Source organism: Trachypithecus francoisi, unplaced genomic scaffold (assembly GCF_009764315.1).
Source record: "Trachypithecus francoisi isolate TF-2019V2 unplaced genomic scaffold, Tfra_2.0 Lachesis_group16, whole genome shotgun sequence".
Classification (NCBI taxonomy): Eukaryota; Metazoa; Chordata; class Mammalia; order Primates; family Cercopithecidae; genus Trachypithecus; species Trachypithecus francoisi.
Window position 1 is genome coordinate 29,851,385 of NW_022681461.1, and position 24,533 is coordinate 29,875,917.

Below are 24,533 nucleotides of genomic sequence, written 5' to 3' on the forward strand. Positions count from 1 at the left end.
TCACCGTGTTAGCCAGGATGGTCTCGATCTCCTGACCTCGTGATCCGCCCGTCTCGGCCTCCCAAAGTGCTGGGATTACAGGCTTGAGCCACCGCGCCTGGCCTCCTTTTCATTTTTGAGATAGGATCTCCCTTTGTTGCCCTAGAATGCAGTAGCATGAACATGGCTCACTGCAGCCTCGACCTCCTAGAGACAGGGGTCTCAACTTTGTTCCCCAGGCTGGTCTCAAACTCCTGGCCTCAAACGATCCTCCTGCCTCAGCCTCCCAAGGTGCTGGGATTACAAGTGTGAGCCACTGCACCAGCCTGAAGTTCTCTTGGCCATCCATAGTTCCCCAACAACCTGAACAACAGTTCTCAGCCATTTGCTAGGGCTATAGAACACAGTACCATAGACTGGGTGGCTTAAACAACTGAAACTTACTGTCTGCACAATTCTAGAGGCTAGAAGTTTGAAATCAAGGTGCCAGCAGTGTTGGTGCCTTCTGAAGGCTGTGAGGAAAGGGTCTGTTCCAGGCCTGTCTCCCTGCCCTGTGGACAGCCCTCTTCTCCCTGTGTCTCTTCACATCATGTTCCCTCTGTGTTTGTGTCCAGATTTCCTCTTCTCGTAAGGACACCAGTCATATTGGACTAGGGCTTACCCTGCTGGCCTCATTTTAACTTGATTGCCTCTATAAAGACCCTATCTCCAAATAAGGTCACATTCTGAGGTACTGAAGGTTAGGACTTCAACATATACATTTTGGGAGAACACAATTCAACCTATAACATTCAGAAAAGACTCTACCCCAAACCAGCAGAACTTAGCAAATTGATTGATTGACCCTTAAGAGAATTCCATTTACTGGAAATTCACCCTCAGGGTGAGTTGGAGAAGGCACAGGTGATACCAAAAGCTTGTGTTATGACGGGGGAGAAAATCTTGAGTGCTGTGCTTCTAATATAGCTTTCTGCATTGTAAGTTGAGTAACATGAGGCTGTGCGCGGTGGCTCGTGCCTGTAATCTCAGCACTTTGGGAGGCCGAGGCGGGCGGATTGCCTAAGGTTGGGAGTTTGAGACCAGCCTGACCAACATGGAGAAACTCTGTCTCTACTAAAAATACAAAACTATCTGGGTGTGGTGGTGCATGCCTGTAATCCCAGCTACTCGGGAGGCTGAGGCAGGAGAATCGCTTGAACCCGGGAGGCAGAGGTTGCAGTGAGCCGAGATCATGCCAGCCTGGACAACAAGACTGAAACTCTGTCTCAGAAATAAATAAATAAATAAATAAAATAAGTTGAATAACTTGCTCAATAATATGAAAGGCAACCTGACAGCGGAGAAAAAACATAGACTTTGAATATAGACATACTTGTGATCGAATTATGACATTCTCCCTTACTACCTGTGGCATTTGTGGAACTTAACCTTACAAATCTCCTTTTGACTGTAAAATGGAGAGTATAAAGAGGTTGTTGAAAGGAGTAAATGATAAATGTATCTAAAGTTCCTGGAACATAAGAAATCAAGAAATGTTAGGCCCATCTTTCTTTTTAACCTGTTAAGAGTATTTTAAATTACTCTGAAAGTCTTTCTCTAGCTGCCTCTTCAAATCTAGGTGGCCTTTCTATCATAGCTCCAGGCTTGTCCATAGCTTATGGGACCAGACAGTGACTTCCCTATGTTTACGTCTCATGTTCAGTTTGTTTTGACACCGATTGAAGTTGCCATTGAAGACATGAAGAAGAAGACACTGCAGTTAGCGGTTGCCATTAACCAGGAGCCCCCTGATCCAAAGATGCTTCAGATGGTGCTGCAAGGCTCTGTGGGAGCTACTGTAAATCAGGTAAGCAAAACCAGAGGGTGGTAGTTCCTCTGGTTCTTATTATTTGGGTTGTCATTATACTTCTGCACCCTCCTTCCTTGGGGTTGATGAGGACTTTGATCCATAGACAAACACAGAGATGTTCCTACACTTAGCCTGAACACTTGTGAGGTTTAGAAGGCTTTTAGGAGGCCTCTTCCCTTTCATGTAACAACCCCAGGTAAAAAATCCTAGAGATGAGTGGCCCAGGTTTTAAGGAGTGCCATTTTCTCAGAGGAGTCTCCACTTCGGGGCCAGACCTGACAATATGATGCCAATCTGGAGTCCTGTTGAAGAATGCTTAGTCATGACCAATACATGCAGAGTCATTGCAGGGCTTGAGACTCACCTACAAATGCCTATAGGATAGAGGGAAAAGGATCTAGAACATCCAACTCTTGGGTCAGTCAGCAGATGAACCCAGCATGCCAAGGACCTTGACAACAAGGAATGACCTGGAACCTGACTTCTTAGGCCACTTCAGACAAGACTAGCTCTTCTTCTCAGACTTATTAGAACCTGACTCCCAAGTTCAGCATGGTGCTCATCCAGTCTCAAATGGAGGGAGTTACCAGCCTAATACCTCTGTCCAGTGGGCCTCCTTAATTCAATTCTAGATCTGTTCTTGTCCACACTTCCACACTCAGATATTCAGTGAGCATCATGAGTCTTTTCTCATTCAGCATAATTGGATTTCCCCACAAAAATTCTGAGCGTACTTGACATCAAGGGAGCAGAAACAGAGAAATGCCTGTTACATTCCCAAGATCAGGAAAAAAATGAGGAAACTGTTGCCTTTGTAAGTGCCAACGCTTTGATAAAATGGAAGACTTTCCAAGCCCACAACCATGGTCTATCTGTATACTATGGATATCTCTGACTCAACCCAGCAGTTATGCAAAATGATGTTTGCCACAAGGGCAACTAGACAAGTGAACAAAAATGAATAGATCAAGGCAATCCTGATTTTTAGAAAAGCAACTCAAAGCACATACCATTTGATGTAGTTGTATTACATTTATATATGAATGAAAATCTATTATTAGTAGTATTTGATTAATAAAATAATATTTGGGGCCAGGCTTGGTGGCTCATGTATATAATCCCAGCACTATAGGTGGCTGAGGTGGGTGGATCACTTGAGGTCAGGAGTTTGAGACCAGCCTGGCCAACATGGTGAAACCCCATCTCTACTAAAAATACAAAAATTAGCCAGTGTGGTGGCGGGCGCTTGTAGTCCCATTACTTGGGAGGCTGAGGCAGGAGAATCGCTTGAACCTGGGAGGTTGAGGTTGCAGTGAGTTGAGATTATGCCACTGCGCTCCAGCCTGGGTGACAGAGTAAGACTCTGTCTCAAAAACATCAACAACAACAATAAAAACATCAACAACAATAAAAAAGAAAATAAATTTGGGCTGTGTACGGTGGTGCACATCTGTACACAGCACGTCTGTACACAGCAATTTGGGAGGCTGAGGTGGGTGGATCACTTGAGGCCAGGAGTTCAAGACCAGCCTGGGCAACGTGGCAAAATCCCACCACTACAAAAAATACAAAAATAGGTATAGTGGCACACACCTGTAGTCCCAGCTACTTGGGAGGCTGACGTGGGAGAATCACTTGAGCCTGGGAAGAGGAGACTGCAGTGAGCAGAGATCATGCCACTGCTCTCCAGCCTGGGTGACAGAGCGAGACCCTGTCTAAAAAACAAAAACAAAAACAAAAAACACACAGAGAAAATACATTTATACTTCTGAGTATTCTTCTAAAATTTCAGACTCCTCCTAAGGAATCAAAGTTTCCTGAGATGTCCAAGACCTTCCTTGATTCTTTTTTGTTTATTTCAAACCAACTACAAAAGAAAATGTTCAAACTAAGAAGTCACTCCAATATTTTCTCTCAAGCAATTTAATTTCCTTCATATATATATATATGTGTGTGTGTGTATGTGTATATATATATATATATATATATATTTTTTTTTTTTTTTTTCCACCAGGGACCACTGGAAGTAGCCCAAGTGTTCTTGGCTGAAATTCCTGCTGATCCAAAACTCTATCGACATCACAACAAGTTGAGGTTATGCTTTAAGGAATTCATCATGAGGTAAGAAGGAAAACGGCTGGGAATTTCAGTAGAGCAGTGGTTCTCAAAGTGCAGTCTCAGACCAGCAGCTTCAGCATCACCTGAGAACTTGCTAGAAAGATAAAGTCTCAGGCACCTCCAGATCTGCTGAATTGGAATCTCTGGAGGTGTGGCTCAGCAATGTGCATTTTAACAAGCCCTCCAGGTGATCCTGATGCACACTGAAGTTTGAGGACCACTGCAACAGAGCAACACTACTTGAACTACTAATGAGTAACTAACATGTAAACTATAAAACGCTTTTGTGGCTGGCATCCCGTGTGCCTCACCATCACTTGTTGTAAAACAAGTATCATCATCTTTCTCATTTTACAAAAGAGGAATTGGAGGTTCAGAGAGAGGAGAGGATTTTACTTAAGGTCACACAGACAGTCGGCAGCAGAGCTGAGCTCAGACCAGGTCTTCTGAATCCAAATAGTCCACATGTCCATCAATGTGCTAATATTCCACTGATGCACTAGAGTCCCAGAGGTTCTTTGCATTGGCAGTCTTTGTAGTGTTACAAGTCTTATATCTTATTTTTAGTAAAAATAGACGCTGCCTCAAATTGAGAGAGGCAGGTTCTAAAACCAGGCTTTTCAAAGGTATTATCCTGTGACAGTTCTGCATGTCAGACGAGTCTCATCTCTCTTCCTAAATTCTGCAATGGAGCTGGCTTCAAAAGCAGTCAGTTAGGAGCTGGGTCTTTGGTCGAAGTCTTGTAATTTATTGCAATACAGACAGATATATTGGGTCTCCAATGGCCCTAAAAAAATGACTATGAAGGATATGATGGCATTTCTCCTATACGAGAAAAGGACTTCAGAAAAATGTGTACCAATATTTCTTTTTATTCAAAACCTTAGAGAAGAATATTAAGTATAGGAATATCTTCACTTGGCAGATGGGGATAGAGGAGACTAACGGTTAAAATTTGCTAAATTCAATGAAAACTCATCAAAATGCTAGCATTTGTGAGGTTAGAGATACCTCCTTCGCAGGCTTTTGTGAGAGGTCCAAACTTTGCTACATATACGTGAGACGCACTGTGCCCGTCAGTGAATCACAGCCACTTGGTAATAGGATGTGTGTGTGGCCTTGTGTGTTTGTATTTGTGCATGTGTGTGAACATGCAGATTATCTTGATTAATGTTTTGATATTTGAATTGTTTCCTGTATTTGACAACAATTCTGACAAAAAAAAAAGGTAGATTTTTTTTTTCAGTACATAATACATATCTTTTAAAAGGCTAGAAAATTATTTGAGGAATTATTTTATTATTTTATTTTATTTTGAGACAGGGTCTCACTCTGTCACCCAGGCTAGAGTGCAGTGGCATAATCTCGGCTCACTGTAACCACCACTTCCCAGGCTCAAGAGATTCTCCTCCCTGAGCTTCCCAAGTAGCTGGGACTACAGACGTGAGCTACCACACCTGGCTAATCTTTGTATTTTTAGTAGAAATGGGGTTTCACCATGTTGGCCAGGCTGGTCTTGAACTCCTGACCTTAAATGATCCACCTGCCTTAGTCTCCCAAAGTGCTGGGATTACAGGCATAAACCACCATACCAGCCCAATTTTTTATTTTTTGTGGAGACAGGGTCTCACTATGCCATCTAGACTGGTCTTGAACTCCTGGGCTCAGAGATTGGGGGCTTTTTAAATTTTTTTCATATATTTTTATTTAAGATTAATTATGGTTGAAGGCTTCCAAAGTTGACAATGCCCCAGGACCTCTAAAAGGACCTACGAAATGTTTAAAGAGCACTCACTATATTCCAGGCATGATATTAGTTATGGGAATACAGAGATCTGACTTGTTCCTCTGTTCTTGATGACAGGACATAGCTCTGCATGGCTGAATAACACAATGCAGCATACGCACAGAACTTTAAGAATGACTACCTACAGGAATATAGAGATCAGAAAAGAGAAATCAGTTTCAGGCTGGAGCGTTTGTGGGAGGCATTATGGAAAAACACCACTTAAATCTTGTCTTAACTATATAGGTGGAAGACAGGCACTAGTGGGGAAGAGGGAGCCACAACAGTGACCCTGCCTGATCCAAGGTTTCATTTTCAGCTGTTTTAGTTACCCATGGTTTGAAAGTATTACTTACAATAAGATATTCTGAGAGAGAGAGAGACCACATTCACATAACTTTTATTTCAGTATATTGCTATAATTGTTGTTAATCTCTTACTGTATCTAATTTGTAAATTAAGCTTTATCATAAGTATGTATGTATAGGAAAAAAACATAATATATGCAGGGTTCGGTACCATTCGCTGTTTCAGGCATCCCCTGAGGGTCTTGGAACCTATCCCCGGGGATGAGGAGGACTGGGTACCAGTGAGTGAAACAGCAGGACCACGAGACTCTGTCAGGAATGCCTCTGATGCAGCGGACTCCTCTAAGTCCACCTGGAGCAGCGTGTTCTCATGAGCATGCTAGGACAAGGAGGAAAGATTGGAAACACGATAATATCAGTAAATGAGGCTATGAATAGAATTTAAATGCATAAGAAAACTTGTCAAGAGAGTGATTTTCATTTACTTAAGTTTGCCTCAATTTTTTCTACTAGTTATAAATCTTGCAATCTAGTATCTCATGGGTACGATCCTTTCCATGACTCCACCTAGGTAAAATGTACTTACAAAATCCCTACTAAACATGTGTTTCTCATTAGCTCCCAGCCCCAGGAAAAGTTACTCCCAAAAGAAACAGAGCCCAGTAAAACTAATCCCAGGCAAGAGATACAAGAGTAAATGGACTCTCCTAGGATTGGTCCTTTTACAAAGTCATGCATTAGAGTTTCAATAACGATGCTACCATTCTCCCCACATGGCCTGCAGAAATGTTGGATTTTCAAAATCAAATTCACCACTTTCAATGTTGTTCTCCTGCCCTTTTAATGGTGATTCCACATGGGAACCAGTCCCACCTTTCTCCCCGCTGGCTGGGCTGCTGCGTTGTTCTAGGAATGCCAGCAGACTGTCAGTGCTTCCCAAACTTCACTGTTCTTATAAATCACCTGAGGATTTGTCAACATGCGGATTTTGGCCTGATGCAGTGGCTCCGTCTCTAGTCCCAGCACTTTGGGAGGCTGAGGTGGGAGGATTATTTGAGCCCAGGAGTTCAGGACCAGCCTGGGCAACATGACGAAACTCCATCTCTTTAAAAAAATAGAAAAATGTAGCCAGGCATGGTAGTGGTGTGTGCCTGTAGTCCCAGCTACTTGAGAGGCTGAGGTGGGAGGATAGCTTGAGCCCAAGGAGGTCAAGGCTGCAGTGAGCCATGATTGTGCCACTGCACTCCAGCCTGGGTAACAGAGCAAGACCCTGTCTCAAAAAAAGAAAAACAAAAATGCGGATTTTGATTCAGGAGGTCTGGGGTGGGTCCTGAAGCACTGCATTTCTAACAGTCCCCAGGTGATGCTGCTGCTGCTACAACTGGACCAAACTTTGAGTGGAGAGCCTGCAAAGATTGCTTAATTTCCTCCCTTTCACATTTTCTCCCTGTTACCTCTCCTTCCTTCCCTAAGGGCTTAATTTCTTAGGCCATCTTTATCATCATTTACCTCTTTTGTCTTCTGCTTCCTCCCTTCAAAAAAGCAAACATGTTCAAACTGCTGCACTTGGAACCAACTATAGATGTCAGTTCATCCATTCATTTGGCAATTATTGAGCTCCTACTTTGTGCCAGGCACTGTGCTGCATACGTGAAAGGATGAAGTCCCAAAACTGGTGGGACAAGGCTGCAGGCAGAACAGTACTGCTGCTCATAATTCATCTCTGTGTGCAAATGCAGCAGTTGGCCTACCCTCCACTTTATTCCACAGAGATCAGAAGGCATGGGTGAGAGTGTGCTGATGGCTACACAGCTGTGTAAATTTACTAAAACTCATCAAACTCTACATGTAAAATGGGTGAATGTTACGGTATGTAAATCGTACCCTGAATACAGGTAGTAGATGAGGTGCCTCTGTGGCTTAATTGCTTCTCAAGTCCAATCTGGAAGTTACAGCTTTTAAAGAATAGAGTAACTATTTTTTCACGTTGTTTGCATGGGTATATTTTCTCCTCCACTCTGCTAACAGACAGCAGAGGTGACGCAGAAGTGGAAAATGTTTGGGGCTTGAACAGCTCTCAGGTTTCCCCTTTGGTAAGCTCCAGCTTCTCAGTAGACTTGGACTATAGATCGATAAGCCCAGATTTCCAAGGTGACCATAAATGAGCCTTCTGTTGCTGAGAGCTAATAGCAGAAATGTTTGCATGCCAGGCCCACTGTGTCTAGTGCCACCACTGGGCAGCAACCTTTCTGACTCACCTGTAGTGGAAGCAGAAACAGCCATAAGGAATCCTGGCAGCCTGACTTGCTGCAGCCAGCACTCATCCAGCCAGTCCTGCAACTCTTCAGACTGTTACCAAGCTGGGACCTCAATCTGCTTCTGTCTTTTCCTGCAATCATAAAAAACGTCTCAGGTTCAGAAGCCAAGACAGAGAGATACAATGTTCTATCTTCCTCTTCTGCTCCCCCAAACCCCCGACCATTTAGGTTTTTACATTTTCTCCTTTATACTTATCTGGACTTTCTCATTCCTATAAAGACTAAGTGACGTTAAATTTGTTTTTAATTTAAATAAAAGATAGTGTACTCATTGGCACCAGTTATATCTTGCCTTTAAGAGAAGTAGCTTCAGGTGTGCCCTGAAAGGGTTCTGCAGCATATATGTGGTCATAGGCTCAGAGAATGGGCTGTTGAGTGGTGGTGTTTTTAAACTGGAGTTGGGGTCTATGAAGAGGAAGGAGAAGGAATTTGTCCGAGTAGCCAAAGGGCAACCAAATGTGTAGAGTGTAGGTGGAAACAGAAGCAGTAGTTTTTAACTTGAGACCAAGGTCATATGCCTGGCTTATAGCTGGAAATGGGGAAATGGCTTTCCTAGGCTGTATATGTGGCATTGGGGTTGGGAATATGGGCACTCAAGCCAGATTGCCTGAGTTCAGATTCCATTCTGCCTTAACTAGATATGTGACCTTGAGTAAGTTACCTACCCTAGGTTTCCCTAGATGTAAAATGGGAATAATAATTGTAACTATCCCCCTTGTAGTTAATGTCAGAATAAAATCAGTTAATACGTGAAACTTAGAATAAGACTTCGTACATATTAAGTGTAACATTATTCACTGGGGCAAATAGGGAACTGATGGATTTGAGTGGGAAATAGAGAATTAATCTGACTTAAATACAGAGATTGTCTATCCATGATTTGTCTGTCTTTATAAAGTTTGAATCATAAGACACAGTGATGCCGATGAGACATTGGCCTGGGAGCAGCAGGATTCTGGGTTTATATCCAACTGTGCTATCCCACAGCCATGTGACTGGACAGGGCACTTTGCCTCTTTGCATGTTAGTTTCATCAGCTATGAAATAAAGAGACTAGAATACAGCATCTCTAATAGTTTATCATTCTCATATTCGATAGATCGATAAGCCCAGATAGTTAATTTACTTAAACTGAATCTGTCAGGCATAATACCACCACCATGTACTTTGGCTTTAGCTATTTGCAGGGACTGTTCTGAACATTTGATAAGTATCAACTAATTTAATTTATACATTAATTTATGGCATAGGCTCTTACCACTCTTATATCACAGATGAAGAAACTATGACATGGAGAGGTTAAATAGCTTGTTTAAAGTTGCAAAGCCAGTAAGTAGCAAAGCGGGATTCAGAGTTGAGCACTCTGACTCCAGAGTCCATCCTCTTAATTGCCATGCTGAGCTGTTCCCTCTAGTGACTATATTCAGTTGCTAGTAACGGAAGTAAGAGTAGCTTAAATAAGAAATGTATTTTTCTCTCACATTAAATAAGATTGGAGGTAGTCAATGTAGAGCTGTGTAGTGGCCTCATCAAGTCATCAGAGACCCTGGTTCTTTTCCTTTTCTTTGTCATGCCATCCTGGTTATAGTGCACCCATTCTCATGGTCATGATATGGTTGCCAGGGCTCCAGTCATTGTGACCACATCTAGGCAAGTGTCAGGAGTAGAAATGAGGAAAGAGCAAAACGATATGCCCCTTTCCCAGTGACTTCACCTATATTATCAGCTATCCCTACCTGCATGGGAGGCTAGGAAATGTAAGTTTTCAGGTGGCCACACTGCCTGGAGTTCTGCTAGAGAAGAAAGAATGGATATTGAGAAAACAACTAACAAATTTTTTTCTGACACATTGAGGAACCAATGTGTGGGCTGTGCTGAAAAACGGGGGCCAAGACTGGGTACAGTGGCTACGCCTGTAATCCCAGCACTTTGGGAGGCTGAGATGGGTGGATCACTTGAGTTCATGAGTTCAAGACCAGCCTGGGCAACATGGCAAAACCTCGTCTTTACAAAAATACAAAAAAATTAGCTGGGTGTAGTGGCGTGCCTGTAGTTCCAACTGCTCAGGAGGCTGAGGTGAGAGGATCACTTGAGCCCAGGAGGCAGAGGTTGCAGTGAGCTGAGATCATGCCACTGCATTCCACCCTGCATGACAGAACGAGATCCTCTCTCTAAAAAAAGAGGGGGCACCAAGAGATGCAGAGAGGGTAAGGGCTGCATGACTACTCTCTCTGTAGGAGACCTTAACTCTATACATGGAGGCCCCAAAATGTTACTGTCATTAAAAGCCAGGAATCCTTTTCTGGAGGTGCAACTTCTTGCCCTTTCTAATCCCTATCAGTCTGGTTTCTGTAGGATTTTGACTACTAGAAAACCCTAGGCGTATTTGTTCTAAGAAAATACTTGAATTCAGTGAATTTACCAACAAAGGGAGAATTAGAGGATGTGAGGGAAGTCTGGAATGGTTGTATCACTGAGTGAGAGCAGCACAGATGTTTGTGGACCTAATGAGAATGTTACAGAAAAGACCATTTTTTAAAAGTTGTTTGCAGTGTCATTTTATGATCTTGTGTACATTTTCCAAGAGATATGGCTATTCTCTAGGAGGGATATTTAGCACATGGCCCTCTTTAGCTTAGGGATTTAAATTAACATAGTAGAAATTATTTCAATTTTAGTCAAATAAACTAGAGAATATAACCCAAATGACTGAAAGGAAGAAATATAGAAAAAGTATATAAAATAATTTTACGCATTATAAAAGTTTAAAGACAAAGTAATATTACTACATAAAATCTAATTTTTTTACTCCAGCTATTAATATATTTGTCTTTATAAAACACCACATTTATTAATTGCTATGTAACAAACTACCTCAAAATTTAGTGGCTTAAAACAAAATTTAATTATTATTGTAGTACGTAATAATTTTTGCTTTCCTCATTTCTACTCCTGATACTTGCCTAGGATGTGGTCATGATGGCTGGGGCTCTAGCAGCTGTATTGTGACCATGAGAATGGTTGTGCTATAACTTGGGGTTGAGTGGGCTCAGCTAGGTGGTTTTTGCTTGAAGTCTCTCACTCAGTTGCACTTAGCCAGTGGCTAGGACTTGAATTACCTGAATGCTTCCTCACTGATGTCTGGTGTCTGGGCTGAGAATACTCAAACAGCAGGGGCTCCTCCTCTCTCTAACTCTCCTTCTTTCCACATGGTCTCTTCTGCATGACAGCTTTAGGGTAACTAGACTTGTCACAGGATGGTTCAGAATTCCTGCAGTACACAGAGAGAGAAACAGAGGCCATATTATCTTTTATTAGCCAGTCACACAGTACCACCTCCACCACATCCTGTTCATTGTGGCTGTCACAAAGAACCACCCACATCTTGATGGGGGTATGGGCAAGGTTCTAGGAGAGCATGTTATTCTTGTGGCCATTTTTAGAACATACAATCTGCCATACTCCAGAAGCACCAGTCTGCCTTAGTATCACAGCTTCTCATTTAATTCTCCCAGCAACCCTAGGAGATTATATGAGCTTATTATCCCCATTTTCCAGATGAGAAAATTGAAGATTTTTATGGTTAAGTCATCCTGCTAATGAGTAGCAGCTGGTTTCAACCCCAGTTCTGTCTGCATATAAAGGATTTAACTCAGTCAAGGGCACATGGTAAGCAATCAGTATGTGTTAGCTAACTACTACTACTTCTGCAAAGATTAAGGAGAGTTTAGTTAATTCTACCAAAGTTGTCAGAGTTGACTTCCCCAAATTAGCTGTTAGCTTTGGCAGGCCTCATCCCACCTCCTGTAGTCTGCCAATGTTATAAACTTGGGCCTTGAAGTCATCCTGAAACTGATTTTATTTTACACATGGTGGTACTTGTAACTGTTAGTTAACAAGCAATAAAAAGATAATAATAAGGGGTGATATAGATTTCTCAGGATTCAAAGGCCATATACCTTCCCTTCTATTTCTTCCCTAAAACCTTTAATTCGTAACCTTAGGTATCCTATAATTTGCTTCAATTAATGTCAAACTTAAAAGATAGGTGAAAATCCAGTTAAGGGAGTTCTTTTGGATTCTGTGTGAGTTAAATCAAGTCCTTCTTCTATAGCAGGCTAATTCCATGATGAAGCTGTGGTCGTAGGTTTATTTTTGCCTAGCCAGGTAGCTTTTCCTTGCCACATGCCATCCTCTTCCTCTTTGACTATCATCCTGAAAATGTGTTCAGTGTTAAGAGGATTTGATAACAATGTCTGGGTATCTCCATAACGTAGCCCAAATCTAGTACTACTATTAGGAAAATAATGTAAGCCATATTGATCACCCAAATCTTATTCATTTGAAGGATAATATAATTATTACTAATTATTGCATGTTAGGAAACATACAGTCATTATTCTATCCCTTTAAGGTTTTTTGATTTGTAAGTTCCCTTGGGTAGAAGAGTATAAAACAAAAGACAAGACTTTATCATGTTTAAATAACATGATTTTCTTATTTGGTGTGTACCATACTATGTAGGAGACAGGGAAAACACCAGGTTTAACAGTCCACAAGCCAGATAACCATGATGAGTTCTAAAGATTTTCTCTTTGTTTTAATGCTCTGCAGTTTTGCCATGACAAGGCTGGATATAGATCTGTTGTTGTTCATTAGAGGATTTATATCTCTCTTCAACTCTGTAAAATTATCAGCTGGGGGTGGTGGCTCACGCCTGTAATCCCAGCATTTTGGGAGGCCAAGGCGGGCGGATCAGAAGGTCAGGAGATTGAGACCATCCTGGCTAACACAGTGAAACCCCATCTCCACTAAAAATACAAAAAATTAGCCGGGTGTGGTAGTGGACACCTGTAGTCCCAGCTACTTGGGAGGCTGAGGCAGGAGAATGGCATGAACCCGGGAGGCGGAGCTTGTAGTGAGCCGAGATCGCGCCACTGCACTCCAGCCTGGGTGACAGAGTGAGACTCCATCTCAAAAAAAAAAAAAAAAGAAAAGAAAATTACCAGCTGTTATCTCTTTAAATATTGCCTCCCTCTCATTTTCCATTCCCTTGGAGATTCTATTAGATGTGTGTTGGATCTGCCTTATATCTGTATGTCTCTTAACCAATTTTTTCATATATTTTATTTTTTAAATCTCATTGGTGATTTTCTTGGATCTGTCATACATTTAATTCTCCAGTTATGTCTAGTCTATTATTTAACCTTTAACCTTTCCATTGAGGTTTTTCTCTTTTAGCAACAGTGTTTTTTATTTTTATTTTTTATTTATTTATTATTTATTTATTTATTTTTGGTGAGACAAGGTCTGGTTCTGTCACCCAGGCTGGAGTGCAGTGGCATGATCTTGGCTCACTGCAACATCCACCTCCCAGGCTCAAGCCATCCTCCCACTTCAGCCTCCCAAGTAGCTGGGACTACAGGCACCTGCCACCACACTCAGCTAATTTTTATATGTTTTGTAGAGATGGGGTTTTGCCATATTGCCCAGTCTGGTCATTAACTTGTGAGCTCAGGCAATCCACCCACCTTAGCTTCCCAAAGTGCTAGGATTACAGGCATGAGGCGTCACACCCAGCCTAGTGACTGCATTTTTCTTTTTTCTAGAAGTTCTGTTTGGTCCTTTTCTGAACTTTTCCTGGTCTCTTTTTTCATATTCCCTGTTTATTTGTTTTTATCATGGATTGTGTACCTTTTATTTATTTTCTTCTTTTTTTTCTAGTTACATGGTTACTTAGGATTTTATACATTTTATTACCTCTCTATATTAACTTTGGTTTTTTACATTGTTTTATTATCTCTAATTCTTATTGGACTAATTCTTTTGTTTGATGCATAGTTTTCCCTTTTGGTGGTTGGTTTCCTCATATGGTTTATAATTTTTTATTGTGAGCTCATCTTTGGCGGGAGTGGCCCATATGCCCTGATGGAGAATGTGTTCCTCCAGAGCAACTTTATGTTGGTTTGTCTGAGCTGTAGCAATTTCAATAATCTTGGACTGGCTTTTATTTTCTTACTTTGAAGCACATACAGTCAAGGAATGTACATTTGTAACTTATACCACGTGTGGTGCAAGCCTAGAATTTCCATTTCTCAAAATGACTTTCTTTCCCATGAATGGCCCTAAGCTGATAGCAGCTTTCATTCTGCCTCTCTGGATAGCTTGCAGCATTTTTCTAAACTCCCTTTCATAGACGGGGTAGCTTTTCAAGGCTCTGGACGATATGCAGGTGGCATATCCAGAATCTCCCTTTGCCCTGGCCAAGGCCAGATCACTAATCTTGTGTGAGCTTTGAAACCCCTTGCCCCCCACACATAGACCTATATGCAGTCCTAAAATCTTAATGGACAGTCCTACTGACAGCTGCCTTGCCACCTGCTCCTGCAATCACTCTAGCTTTGATTTTTCTCTTTCTTTCTGGCACCTGGTATTCCCCTTTCTCTTTCAACAAGTTTTTGTTGTGCTTTCCTAGCACTTCCATATGTGTGTGGCAGGAGGGGGCTGAATGCCATCTGCTCTATCTGCCATGTTGCTGTAAATCACAGTGAGATTTTGTAAGTGTAACAGCTTCCATTCTGCAGTGTCTTGAGTTTGACTCTTAGATCCATCACTTCCTCACAGTGTTATCTAAGGCAAACATCCTAACATTTCTGAGTTTCAGGAACAAAATAGAGATAAATGCTGACTTTTTAGGGTTGTTGGGAAAATTAAACAGATAATGCAGGTAAAACTTCTTGAAACTTCTTCTGGCACATAGCAAGTCAGAGGTTCTCAGTTCTGGCTAGGTTGGCTTCAGTATCCCCTGGGCAACTTTTCAAAATTAGACATTTCTGGGCCAGAAGCAATGGACCACACTTGTAGTCCCAGCTACCCAGGAGGCTGAAGTGGAAGGATCACTGGAGCCCAGGAGGTCGAAGTTTGCCATGAGCCATGATCACACCACTGCATTCCAGCCTGGGTGATAGAGTGAGCCCCGTCTCAAAAAATAATAAAATAAGGTAAAAACACACACACACACACACACACATACACACAGAGATTTCTGGGTGCTACCCCTCAGCAGTTGTGATTCATTAAGTCTGAGATAAATCCCAGAAATCTGCATTTTGAAAAGCTCCACAGGTAACCCCGGTATGTCACCCAGATTGAAAACGCTCTTAAAGTTATTCAAAAAATCATAAGTAGTTTCATTGTTCTCAGATTTCTAAGCACTTTGAAGTCATTTATTTCTCCCACACTGATATTTTCATCTCAGATGTGGTGAAGCCGTAGAGAAAAACAAGCGTCTCATCACGGCAGACCAGAGGGAATATCAGCAGGAACTCAAAAAGAACTATAGCAAGCTAAAAGAGAACCTCAGGCCAATGATCGAGCGGAAAATTCCAGAACTGTACAAGCCAATATTCAGAATTGAGAGTCAAAAGAGGTAAGAACAGGGCAGAGGAGGCCTCTTCCTGGGGGATAAAGGGCAGCACATGGGACCCAACACCTTGGGGCATGCTCTGCTGCACTTGGGGAGCTGCAGAACCTCCAAAGGGTAGAAGAGGGTCCTGCAATCAGAAAGGCTACCAGAGCGTGATTCATTCTGCCTCCATCCTCCCCATCCTTGCTCCTTGATCTCTCCCAGACACCTTGGTGTTGATCTTGTGCCCGGGTATTCCCAGGGCTGAAGGATGGCCTGTGTTGGTTTTTCTGTTTGGTTGGTTGGTTTGTATGTTTGAGTGTGAAGGGGTCCAGACCTTTCACTTATTATTTGCTGAGTTCTCCATGACTGATGTCCATTTCTACCGGGTAATCCACCCCCAACCCTTTCTAAAAGGCTAATTGATCTTTCTTGCTTCTGTATGCTCTCTTTCCCTCTCTTCCCTCTCTTTTCTTAATTTCAGGGACTCCTTCCACAGATCTAGTTTCAGGAAATGTGAAACCCAGTTGTCACAGGGCAGCTAAGAAAATCCATCTTCATTCGTGGAGACTGTGGTCCTGCAACTCTGCAGCAGGACTCGCTGGTACTTAAAAAATGGGACATTTGCCACCCAGGACCAACTGTATACTCCCTGATCAGCCAGCACTCTGGAAGCTTTGGGCTCCGAAGAACCATGGAATTATACCCAAATGGACTCTGACCAGATTTTTGCCATACTGGGGGGTGGCGGGATGGAGAATGGGTACTCAGGCATGACTGCGTATTTATTAAAGTGTGTTTTTTCACAATGTACCAAACGAGGCATAAGCAGCTTCTCCTGCTGACTGGCCAATCACTGCCCATCTGAGAGATGATTTCCTCTGGCTCATATTTGAATTTATTGGAGTAACTCAAAATGCCTGAGGAAAAATGGAAAAATTATCCACCAATCGATTCAAACTGAACTTCACTCTTTATAGGAAGGGAAGGTGAAGTTGTAGGAGTACGAAACATTTTCAATAAATCTGCAAAGGGAAGTCTTACTACAATTCTAAAAATCATCATGGTTGGAAATTTGGGAGTAGATTATTTGTGAACTTGTTACCCTTTTGGTAATGGTGGACTAATTGTTGTATAGTTATTTTTGTTTTATTATTACTATTACGTTAAGTTAATTTAACATGCATTTATAGAGGAATACATTCAAAGCACTGATGTAGGAGATACACGGTACTTGGAGCAGTCAGCCAAAAATCACAGATACTGCTTTCACTTAAATGGAAACAATTCTCCAATAATGCTTTTATTTTTTTCTTATGTCACTGTTGCATACTATCTATTTTTCTCCTCTCTGGAACCAAGTTTCTTTTTATAAAGCAATAATATCTCTGTTTTCATTTTAGTACATTGTGCTCTCTGTCAGCATATGTATATTAGCTACAAAATATATTCAACTTTGACTTCTTTTGAAAATGTACTTTAGGAAAAAGAGGAACAAAGACATTATTTGAGAATTAAATTATATATTTTTAATATGACTGATGACCTTGACTGATAATAAAGATGTAATAAGAATTGCAAGCTAAATGTTTCCCTTTGCAACTCATGTTTTGTGTTTTGTTTTGCTGACAACTCATAATGTTTTGTAAAGCACTTCAGAGAGAAGACAGATGCATCATCCTGGCCTCCATCAAATAACAGTATCTAAGGTGGCACCTCTTCTGCAATGTTTAACCCTGATAGTCATGAACGATGATTTAGTTCGGATACTTCAGAACTTTTTGTTTATACCATCAGGTATGCATGAATTTATAGACTGAAAGAGGACTTAAAAAATAATAATTAAAATTCACCAGTTTAAGTGCTAAACTTTTTATTTTTTAGGTATTTGGGGAAGAACTCTTTTTAAAGTATATTATACACCTAACTGCTTTTTAAAATGAGTACACATGACATATTTTAATTCCATATGTATCCCCCTACTCTTTGGGAGACACTGGGTTGAGACCAAGGTCAAAAAACGTTGTAACTGCCCTCCAAATCATCTCCGTTCCATGAGGAAGATCATATACATGTGTAGTAGCCACAGTACAAAACAGACTAGAACAGAGCCCACAGCATGTAACCTTTTCCTGACTAACTCAAGGATGGCCATTTATACCAACACCTATTGTATTAGATTCTGCCCTATAACAATAAGGGTTAGATGCTAAGTTATGTAGTCCTGGACCTTAACTCTAATAGCCATTATAACCCTAGTAACCTAGAATATTCCTGATTAAATATCCCCTGCTTTTAGATACCTGGGGTCCATTTGGGTTTGTTTTTTACAATCTCTTTTGTACCACAGTAGGTACATTTGCTTCATGAGTGCAGGAACATGTTTACTGCTGCATTCTTATCCCCTAGCCTCACACTCAAACACACAAAAGATACCCAATAAATATTTGTTGATTCACTAAATGAATGAATGATGAGTAGACCTGCTTCTAGAAGTACACTGCCCAATAAGAAAGTAATGCAAGCCACATATATAATTTTGAAAATTCTAGTAGCCATATTAAAAATAATAATAAGCCAAGTGCCGTGGCTCATACCTGTAATACCAGCAATTTGGAAGACCAAGGTGGCCAGATCATTTGAGCCCAGGAGTTTGAGACCAGCCTGGGCAACATGGCTAACCCCATCTCTACCAAAAAAATATAAAAATTAGCCAAGTGTGGTGGCATGTGCCTGTAGTCCCAGCTACCCGGGAGGCTAAGGTGGGAGGATCGCTTGAGCCCAGAAGGTTGAGGCTGCAGTGAGCCATGATCGTGTCACTGCACTCTAGCCTGGGTGACAGAGTTAGACCCTGTCTCAAAAAATAATCATCATCATAAAAAGAAACCAGCAAAATTAACTTTACTAGTATATTTAACCTAATATATATAAAATATTATTTCAATATGCTGCCACAAAAAAAATTATTTTACAGTCTTTTTTTTCCATATTAAGTCTTCAAAAATCTGATGTGTAGTTTGTACTTACAGCACATTGCAGTTAGGACTGGCCACATTTTAAGTCCTCAATAGCTAGATGGGGCTACTGGCTACCATACTGGATAGTGCCATTCTAGAAGCTTTCAGCTTCTTTAACTTGATGCCTCTGATTTGTGGGCGCAGAATATAGATAACCAAAGAAGTGGGAATAGTGTCTAAAGTAAGAATGACAGGGTATGATTGAGAGCCCCATGAGCTTACCTAGGAGAGAGACTTGTTGGGTTGGAGAATAAGGATTTGTCAATATTGGCTTTAGCTGTTCACACTCTTTCTGGGCTAACTCCCAGATAGTTTCTCAACTCCAGATAGTCAAGTGGGGAGCATGGCTGCACTTTTTAAAGTGATGGCATAAAAAAAGATATTGAACGTTGGTCCTCGGATTACATATTCATAATGCAGTTAGAAAAGAAGCATTTTAAGAATCTCTAAGAGTAAAGCAAATTAGTACCTTTGTTTCCTGAAAATTAGAGAAACTTGATATGTCATGTTAGCCCTCTTCATTTTATTTGGAAAACTCTTCTGTGAAGCTTATTAGAGAAAATCTTCTGATTAGCTTCATGCCTCCCCTCCTTCAGCAAGGTCAAGGGTGCAGTTGTCACTATCACAGAAGAACCTCACGAAAATTAAACATGAACATACTGCACAGATCTGATTGGGTTTTTCATGCCACACATTGTTTTAAATTCCATAATTCTATTCTATACAGAGTGCTTTCCATGACAATAGATCTGTTTTCAAAAGAAAACAAAATTCAGAGTTGTCATTGGTAATTGTGGTTGCAAGTATGCTTTCAAAGACCAGGAACCTTTGTTTTGCTTTGAATGTATTTTTTTTCCTTCTTTTTGAGATGGAGTCTTGCTCTGTTGTCCAGGCTGGAGTGCAGTGGCACCATCTCCGCTCACTGCAAGCGCCACCTCCTGGGTTCACGCCATTCTCCTGCCTCAGCCTCCCGAGTAGCTGGGACTACAGGCGCCCGCCACCACGCCTGCCTAATTTTTAGTATTTTTTAGTAGAGATGGTTTTACTGTGTTAGCCAGGATGGTCTCAATCTCCTGACCTCATGATCCACCCGCCTTGGCCTCCCAAAGTGCTGGGATTACAGGCGTGAGCCCCCGCACCCAGTCTTGAATGCATTTTTAAATGTTTGTTATCTCAAATGCTGTAAAACTATTACTGATTATGTATCATTTTGCAAACAAACAAACCTAAAGGTTATAAATATATTCTTAGAATTCAGGGTATGGCCGGGGTATAAACATCCTGTATATATTTTTTTGTGCTTAAAGCAATACTTCCCATTGCCTTAGACAGGTAGGGTTCAACTAGCAATCTTTTTTTTTTTTAATAAGTGATAGAAAACCAAAGTCAAATTGGCATTTTTAAAGGGGGTGGTAGAGTTTAGTAGTTCACTCAGCAGAATAATTCAGAGAGAGCATTGATTCAGACCCAGCTTGATTCAAAATCATGTCCTAAGTCCATTTTCCATCTCTGCTTCCTCTTGGTTGGCACTCACCCTCAGGCTTTCAGCAGTGCTCCCTGGAAATTCTGGGCTCATCCATCATGGCATTAGCAGCCCTGAGCTTCACAATCCCATACCACCACTCCCCACAAAGAAGACAGCTTCTGTGTCCCAGAATTCCCAGTGGAATTGCTTGGGTTCACTCTGATTAGAATGGCTCATGCTAACCAAGGTTCTTCCCTCAAGCTACAAGTAGGGTCAATACTGAAACCATATGGCTGACAATAGGGGGACTGGGAGTTCCTTGGAGAATCAAGAAGGGGAAAGACAGTTAAACCACAAGGCTCACTACAGGAGATTTTGCTTTAAAGCAGATGCAGTCAGAAGAAAGTTATGTAGAGGCAAAGGTTACAATCTAATTCATATAATATTCACCATCGCTGGCCTTGTAGGACCATCCCCAGTAGAGGATTTGCAATATATGAAGAAGGAAGACTTGGGGTTTAAATCCTGAAGAAGAATGGGAATTGGAATAGATGGGTGGGGGAGGGAATGTCTTGCTGTACCAGTAATTCATTTTCTGGAGTGTCTTACCAAAAACGGTGCAAACGACGGGGAATCAAAACTAGAGAGCTAGATGGAGTTGGGGGGCGGGAGTGGGAGAAAAATGAAGGCAACAGAAAAATAGAATACAATTATGTTTCAACAGAGAAAGCTAAGCATCAAAATTGTGTCTTTTCTCATCATTGTATCCCTGGTACCTGGCCCAAAGTGAATGTTCAATGAACGTTTATAAGTAACCAAAGTAATGAATGAAGGTAGCCATCAGTGATGATGTCTGCCAGACTGTTCCTTTTCTGTAGCTCTGAGGTAAAACCAGCTCCTAAAGAAAATTAGTCAACAAGGATCACTTGGTCCCAGAGGAATGACTTTCCATTCACTCTTGACTTTTCCTATTATTAATGCATGGGCAAAATTTAAGAGAATGTTTCCCCTTTCTACTGCTTTCCCTCAAACCTAGATGGTAGCTTCAATATTTTTATTTATTTATTTATTTATTTATTTATTTATTTTAGACAGTCTCACTCTGTCGCCCAAGCTGGAGTGCAGTGGCACCATCTCAGCTCACTGCAACCTCCACCTCCCTGGTTCAAGCAGTTCTCCTGCCTCAGCCTTCTGAGTAGCTGAGATTACAGGCGTCCACCACCACGCCCGGCTAATTTTTGTATTTTTAGTAGAGATGGGGTTTTACCATGTTGGCCAGGCTGGTCTCAAACTCCTGACCTCAGGTGATCTGCCTGCCTCGGCCTCCCAAAGTGCTGGGATTACAGATGTGAGCCAAGCTTCAATATTCTTAAACCCAACCTCACACAGCCTGATTTAAAAACTAAATTTCTGGCCAGGCACGGTGGCTCATGCCTGTAATCCCGACCCTTTGGGAGGCCAAGGCTGGCAGTTCGCTTGAGCCCAGGAGTTCGAGACTAGTCTGGCAAACATGTCAAAGCCCCATCTCCACAAAAAATACAAAAACTACCTAGGTATGGTGGTGCCTGCCTGTAGTCTCAGATAGTAGGGAGGCTGAAGCATGAACCCAGGAGTTCAAGGCTGCAGTGAGTTATGATTGTGTCACTGCACTCCAGCCTGGGTAACAGAGTAAGACCCTGTCTCAAAAAACAAGCAAACAAACAAAAACAATCTAAATTTCTGATCATCACTAAGTTTTTAATTATGAAATTACTGGAGGAAATGCAGCATTGCCTTGGTTGAAAACAATTTGGAGAGCTGTATACATTCCTGATCCCTAAGTCCTTGATGCTGCACCCATCTTGAGGAGCAGTGCTCTCTCTGGACCGATGTTACTGAATCCAGCCCAGTTCCTACTTGATTTTTGTGGCATTAGCTTGGCAGCTAGTTTTTACCTTTACTATTTTTACCACATATTGGGAGATGACAAATCACTGGTTGCAAGGATAAGGGAGTGATTTTCAAGGCATTATAGCTCTAAAAAACAATTGAGAAATCAGTTCCCTCATGACTTCCTTTATGCAATGAGAGAACATGACACGGATGAACAAATTGTTCTGTTATCCAACAAGATTATCAGGGTTATTAGTGAGATAATAAAAAGTATGTGTGACTGCCAAAAGTCTCTAGACTAAGGACCAGAAGACCTGGTTTCTTATTCCTTCACTTTCTTGTCCTGCAACTCTGGCAAAGTTACTACACTGCTCTGAGCTTCAGGGTGTTTTCACTGTGAAAGAGGGTAAGAGTTCCTCCACATTCTTCCGATCTAGTGAGGAAACCCAATGAGATAATGCATGGGAACGTGTTTTGGAAACTCAAAAGTGCTGCCCAAAATGTAAGGTAACACTATTTACAATAGACACTTCCAGAAAGTTTAGCCAACACCCCCACACATTGCATCTGCTTCTGACAACATTAATCAAAATCAGGCCAAAGGTGCAGGCAGGACAGAGGCCTGACTTACCAGAAAATAAATGTCTGGTCTATTCCACTTGTAGTGCCAGTTTACATTGTCTGGCGAGAGCCAGCGACCAGGGCCTCCAAGTAGAAGAAAGAAAGGGTGTCAGTGGACCTGATAGGGTATACAGTGGCACCTGGAAACCCAACCTCTCCAGGCTTCCCTGTCTCCTGTGTGCGGCATGTTTGCAGTGCATTCCTTTGGAAGGTAAACACACGGAGTCCCGCAGCCCACCTGTGTCCACCTAGCCTGTAAGTGCTCCCTGAGGGTATCAAAGCACACGGACTATCACTTGAAACAAAGCCACTGGGCAGCAAGTTTTCCCGTTAATAACCAGGAAGAAAGAGAGGACTTGGCAGCCATGACGGATCTGTAATAATTAAACTGACCTTGCTGTTTAGAAGCCTGGGGGTTGCCTGCAGCCTCCCAGGCTCCACTCCAACGGCTCCAACTCTGCAGGCGGGCCGTGAAGGTCTCTAGATGCATATTAAGCAAAAAGTTTCTAAAGAGGATCGCGTGGAACCCAACAATTGATTAAGACTCTCAATGGCCCTAATCCACCAAGAATTGAACTAAGAGCTCCCCAGCAAACGCAGCGCTTTGAATGGGGCCTAGAGACAGCAAGCACCGCCCGGGGCGGCGGGGAAGGCGACGTGGGGGCGGGGGGAGGGAAGAGTTACTGCGCATGCGTCCGAGGGTGTTTCGGAGCATCGGAAGCAGAAGTGTTCCAACCTATTCAGCAGCGAGTGGTTGGAAACTAGCAAAGCGAGAGGGTGCGCAGCGTAACTGAAGGACACGGGGAAGCTGAGGGCTTTTTTTCTCAAAACCTGTGAAGCTCAGGGAAAGGAGTAGAAGTCGGAACCAAGTAAAGTAAAATCGTGGCAAGTGGGCATAGTCCTAAAATCTCCCTCGTGAGGCCTTTCCAGTTGGGAACCCAGAATGTGTAGCTCAACGTATGTTTGGAATGAATGGGTGAAAGGAAGCAGGAGGAGGAGGGAGTTCTAGCGAAGATTCCAGATGGAAGCAAGCCATCCCCTGCCTCAAGAAAACACCGCCACTCCAGTGGGAACGGACACACGCGCGCACACAGTGAGGAGTGAGGTTTGAAAGAGGCTCCACCCTCCATTACACCTGTGCTCCACCGTGGCCCCCAGCCAAGTTTAATCTCCCATTCAGCACTTACTTCTGGAAGCTTCTTTCCCTCTCCTTCCCACCACTCATTGGCCTTTCACCCTCTAGTTTTTTGTCTGTGTATGGGACTATCTCCCCGACTCCCCTTGACTGAAGTTCCTTGAGAGCAGCAGCCCTCTTTTTATCAGGGAAGAGATTTGAAGATCAGGACATTCTTATCCAAGTGGATGCTAGCCACCTGGGTAGTCAAGACAGGGCCCTGCACAGTTAACGTGAATCTTGTCATAATGCCAGGGTTATTGTTTTGCAAGGATCTGGTCATAGAACACTAGATTGCATTGTCACTGGGAAATAAGCTCATTGTATTAGCTTGTTTCTCAGCTAGCTTATATAGAAATTTGCCACAGCTGTTACTGCTGGGAGCCTGCCCTGGATCTGATCATCAATTATATCATCTCTTCCATCTGATGGACTGCACCTCACGCCTTGCTTTTCACAGCTAGCAAAGCTGAGCTAAGGAAAGCGTTAGCGCCAGCTGAGTGGAACGTGTGATAAGGGACGGAGGAGGGGTGCTATGTACTGGGGAAAAGAGGTGGGGTCTCCAGGACAGGGGTAAAGACACTAGACTGAGGGCACGAAGGAAGGAAACCATGAGGAAGT

General features: G+C 42.2%; 1 protein-coding gene and 1 long non-coding RNA gene across 7 annotated transcripts in view; one reads left to right on the forward strand and one right to left on the reverse strand.

Moving 5' to 3' along the window:
• Window positions 1–17,354, forward strand: part of DOCK8 (dedicator of cytokinesis 8) — a 245,598-nt gene extending 228,244 nt beyond the window's left edge. For 3 of the 5 annotated variants that reach the window (XM_033237173.1, XM_033237171.1, XM_033237172.1), the window contains 4 exons: window positions 1,682–1,825; window positions 3,843–3,949; window positions 15,617–15,787; window positions 16,248–17,354. In XM_033237173.1, coding sequence (XP_033093064.1) covers window positions 1,682–1,825; window positions 3,843–3,949; window positions 15,617–15,787; window positions 16,248–16,308 — 483 coding nt within the window. In that variant the 3' untranslated portion in view covers window positions 16,309–17,354. The remainder of the gene's footprint in view (window positions 1–1,681; window positions 1,826–3,842; window positions 3,950–15,616; window positions 15,788–16,247) is intronic. The other 2 variants (XM_033237174.1, XM_033237170.1) reach the window with 1 other exon arrangement.
• On the reverse strand, window positions 6,328–11,567 carry LOC117098514. 2 transcript variants are annotated; one of them, XR_004443440.1, is made up of 3 exons: window positions 11,478–11,567; window positions 8,299–8,429; window positions 6,328–6,419 (listed from the first exon to the last, which is right to left on the reverse strand). It is a non-coding gene; the product is annotated as an uncharacterized LOC117098514 (long non-coding RNA). The 2 variants fall into 2 exon arrangements; XR_004443439.1 differs by lacking the exon at window positions 11,478–11,567 and adding an exon at window positions 9,840–9,932.
• Window positions 17,355–24,533: the final 7,179 nt, after the last annotated feature.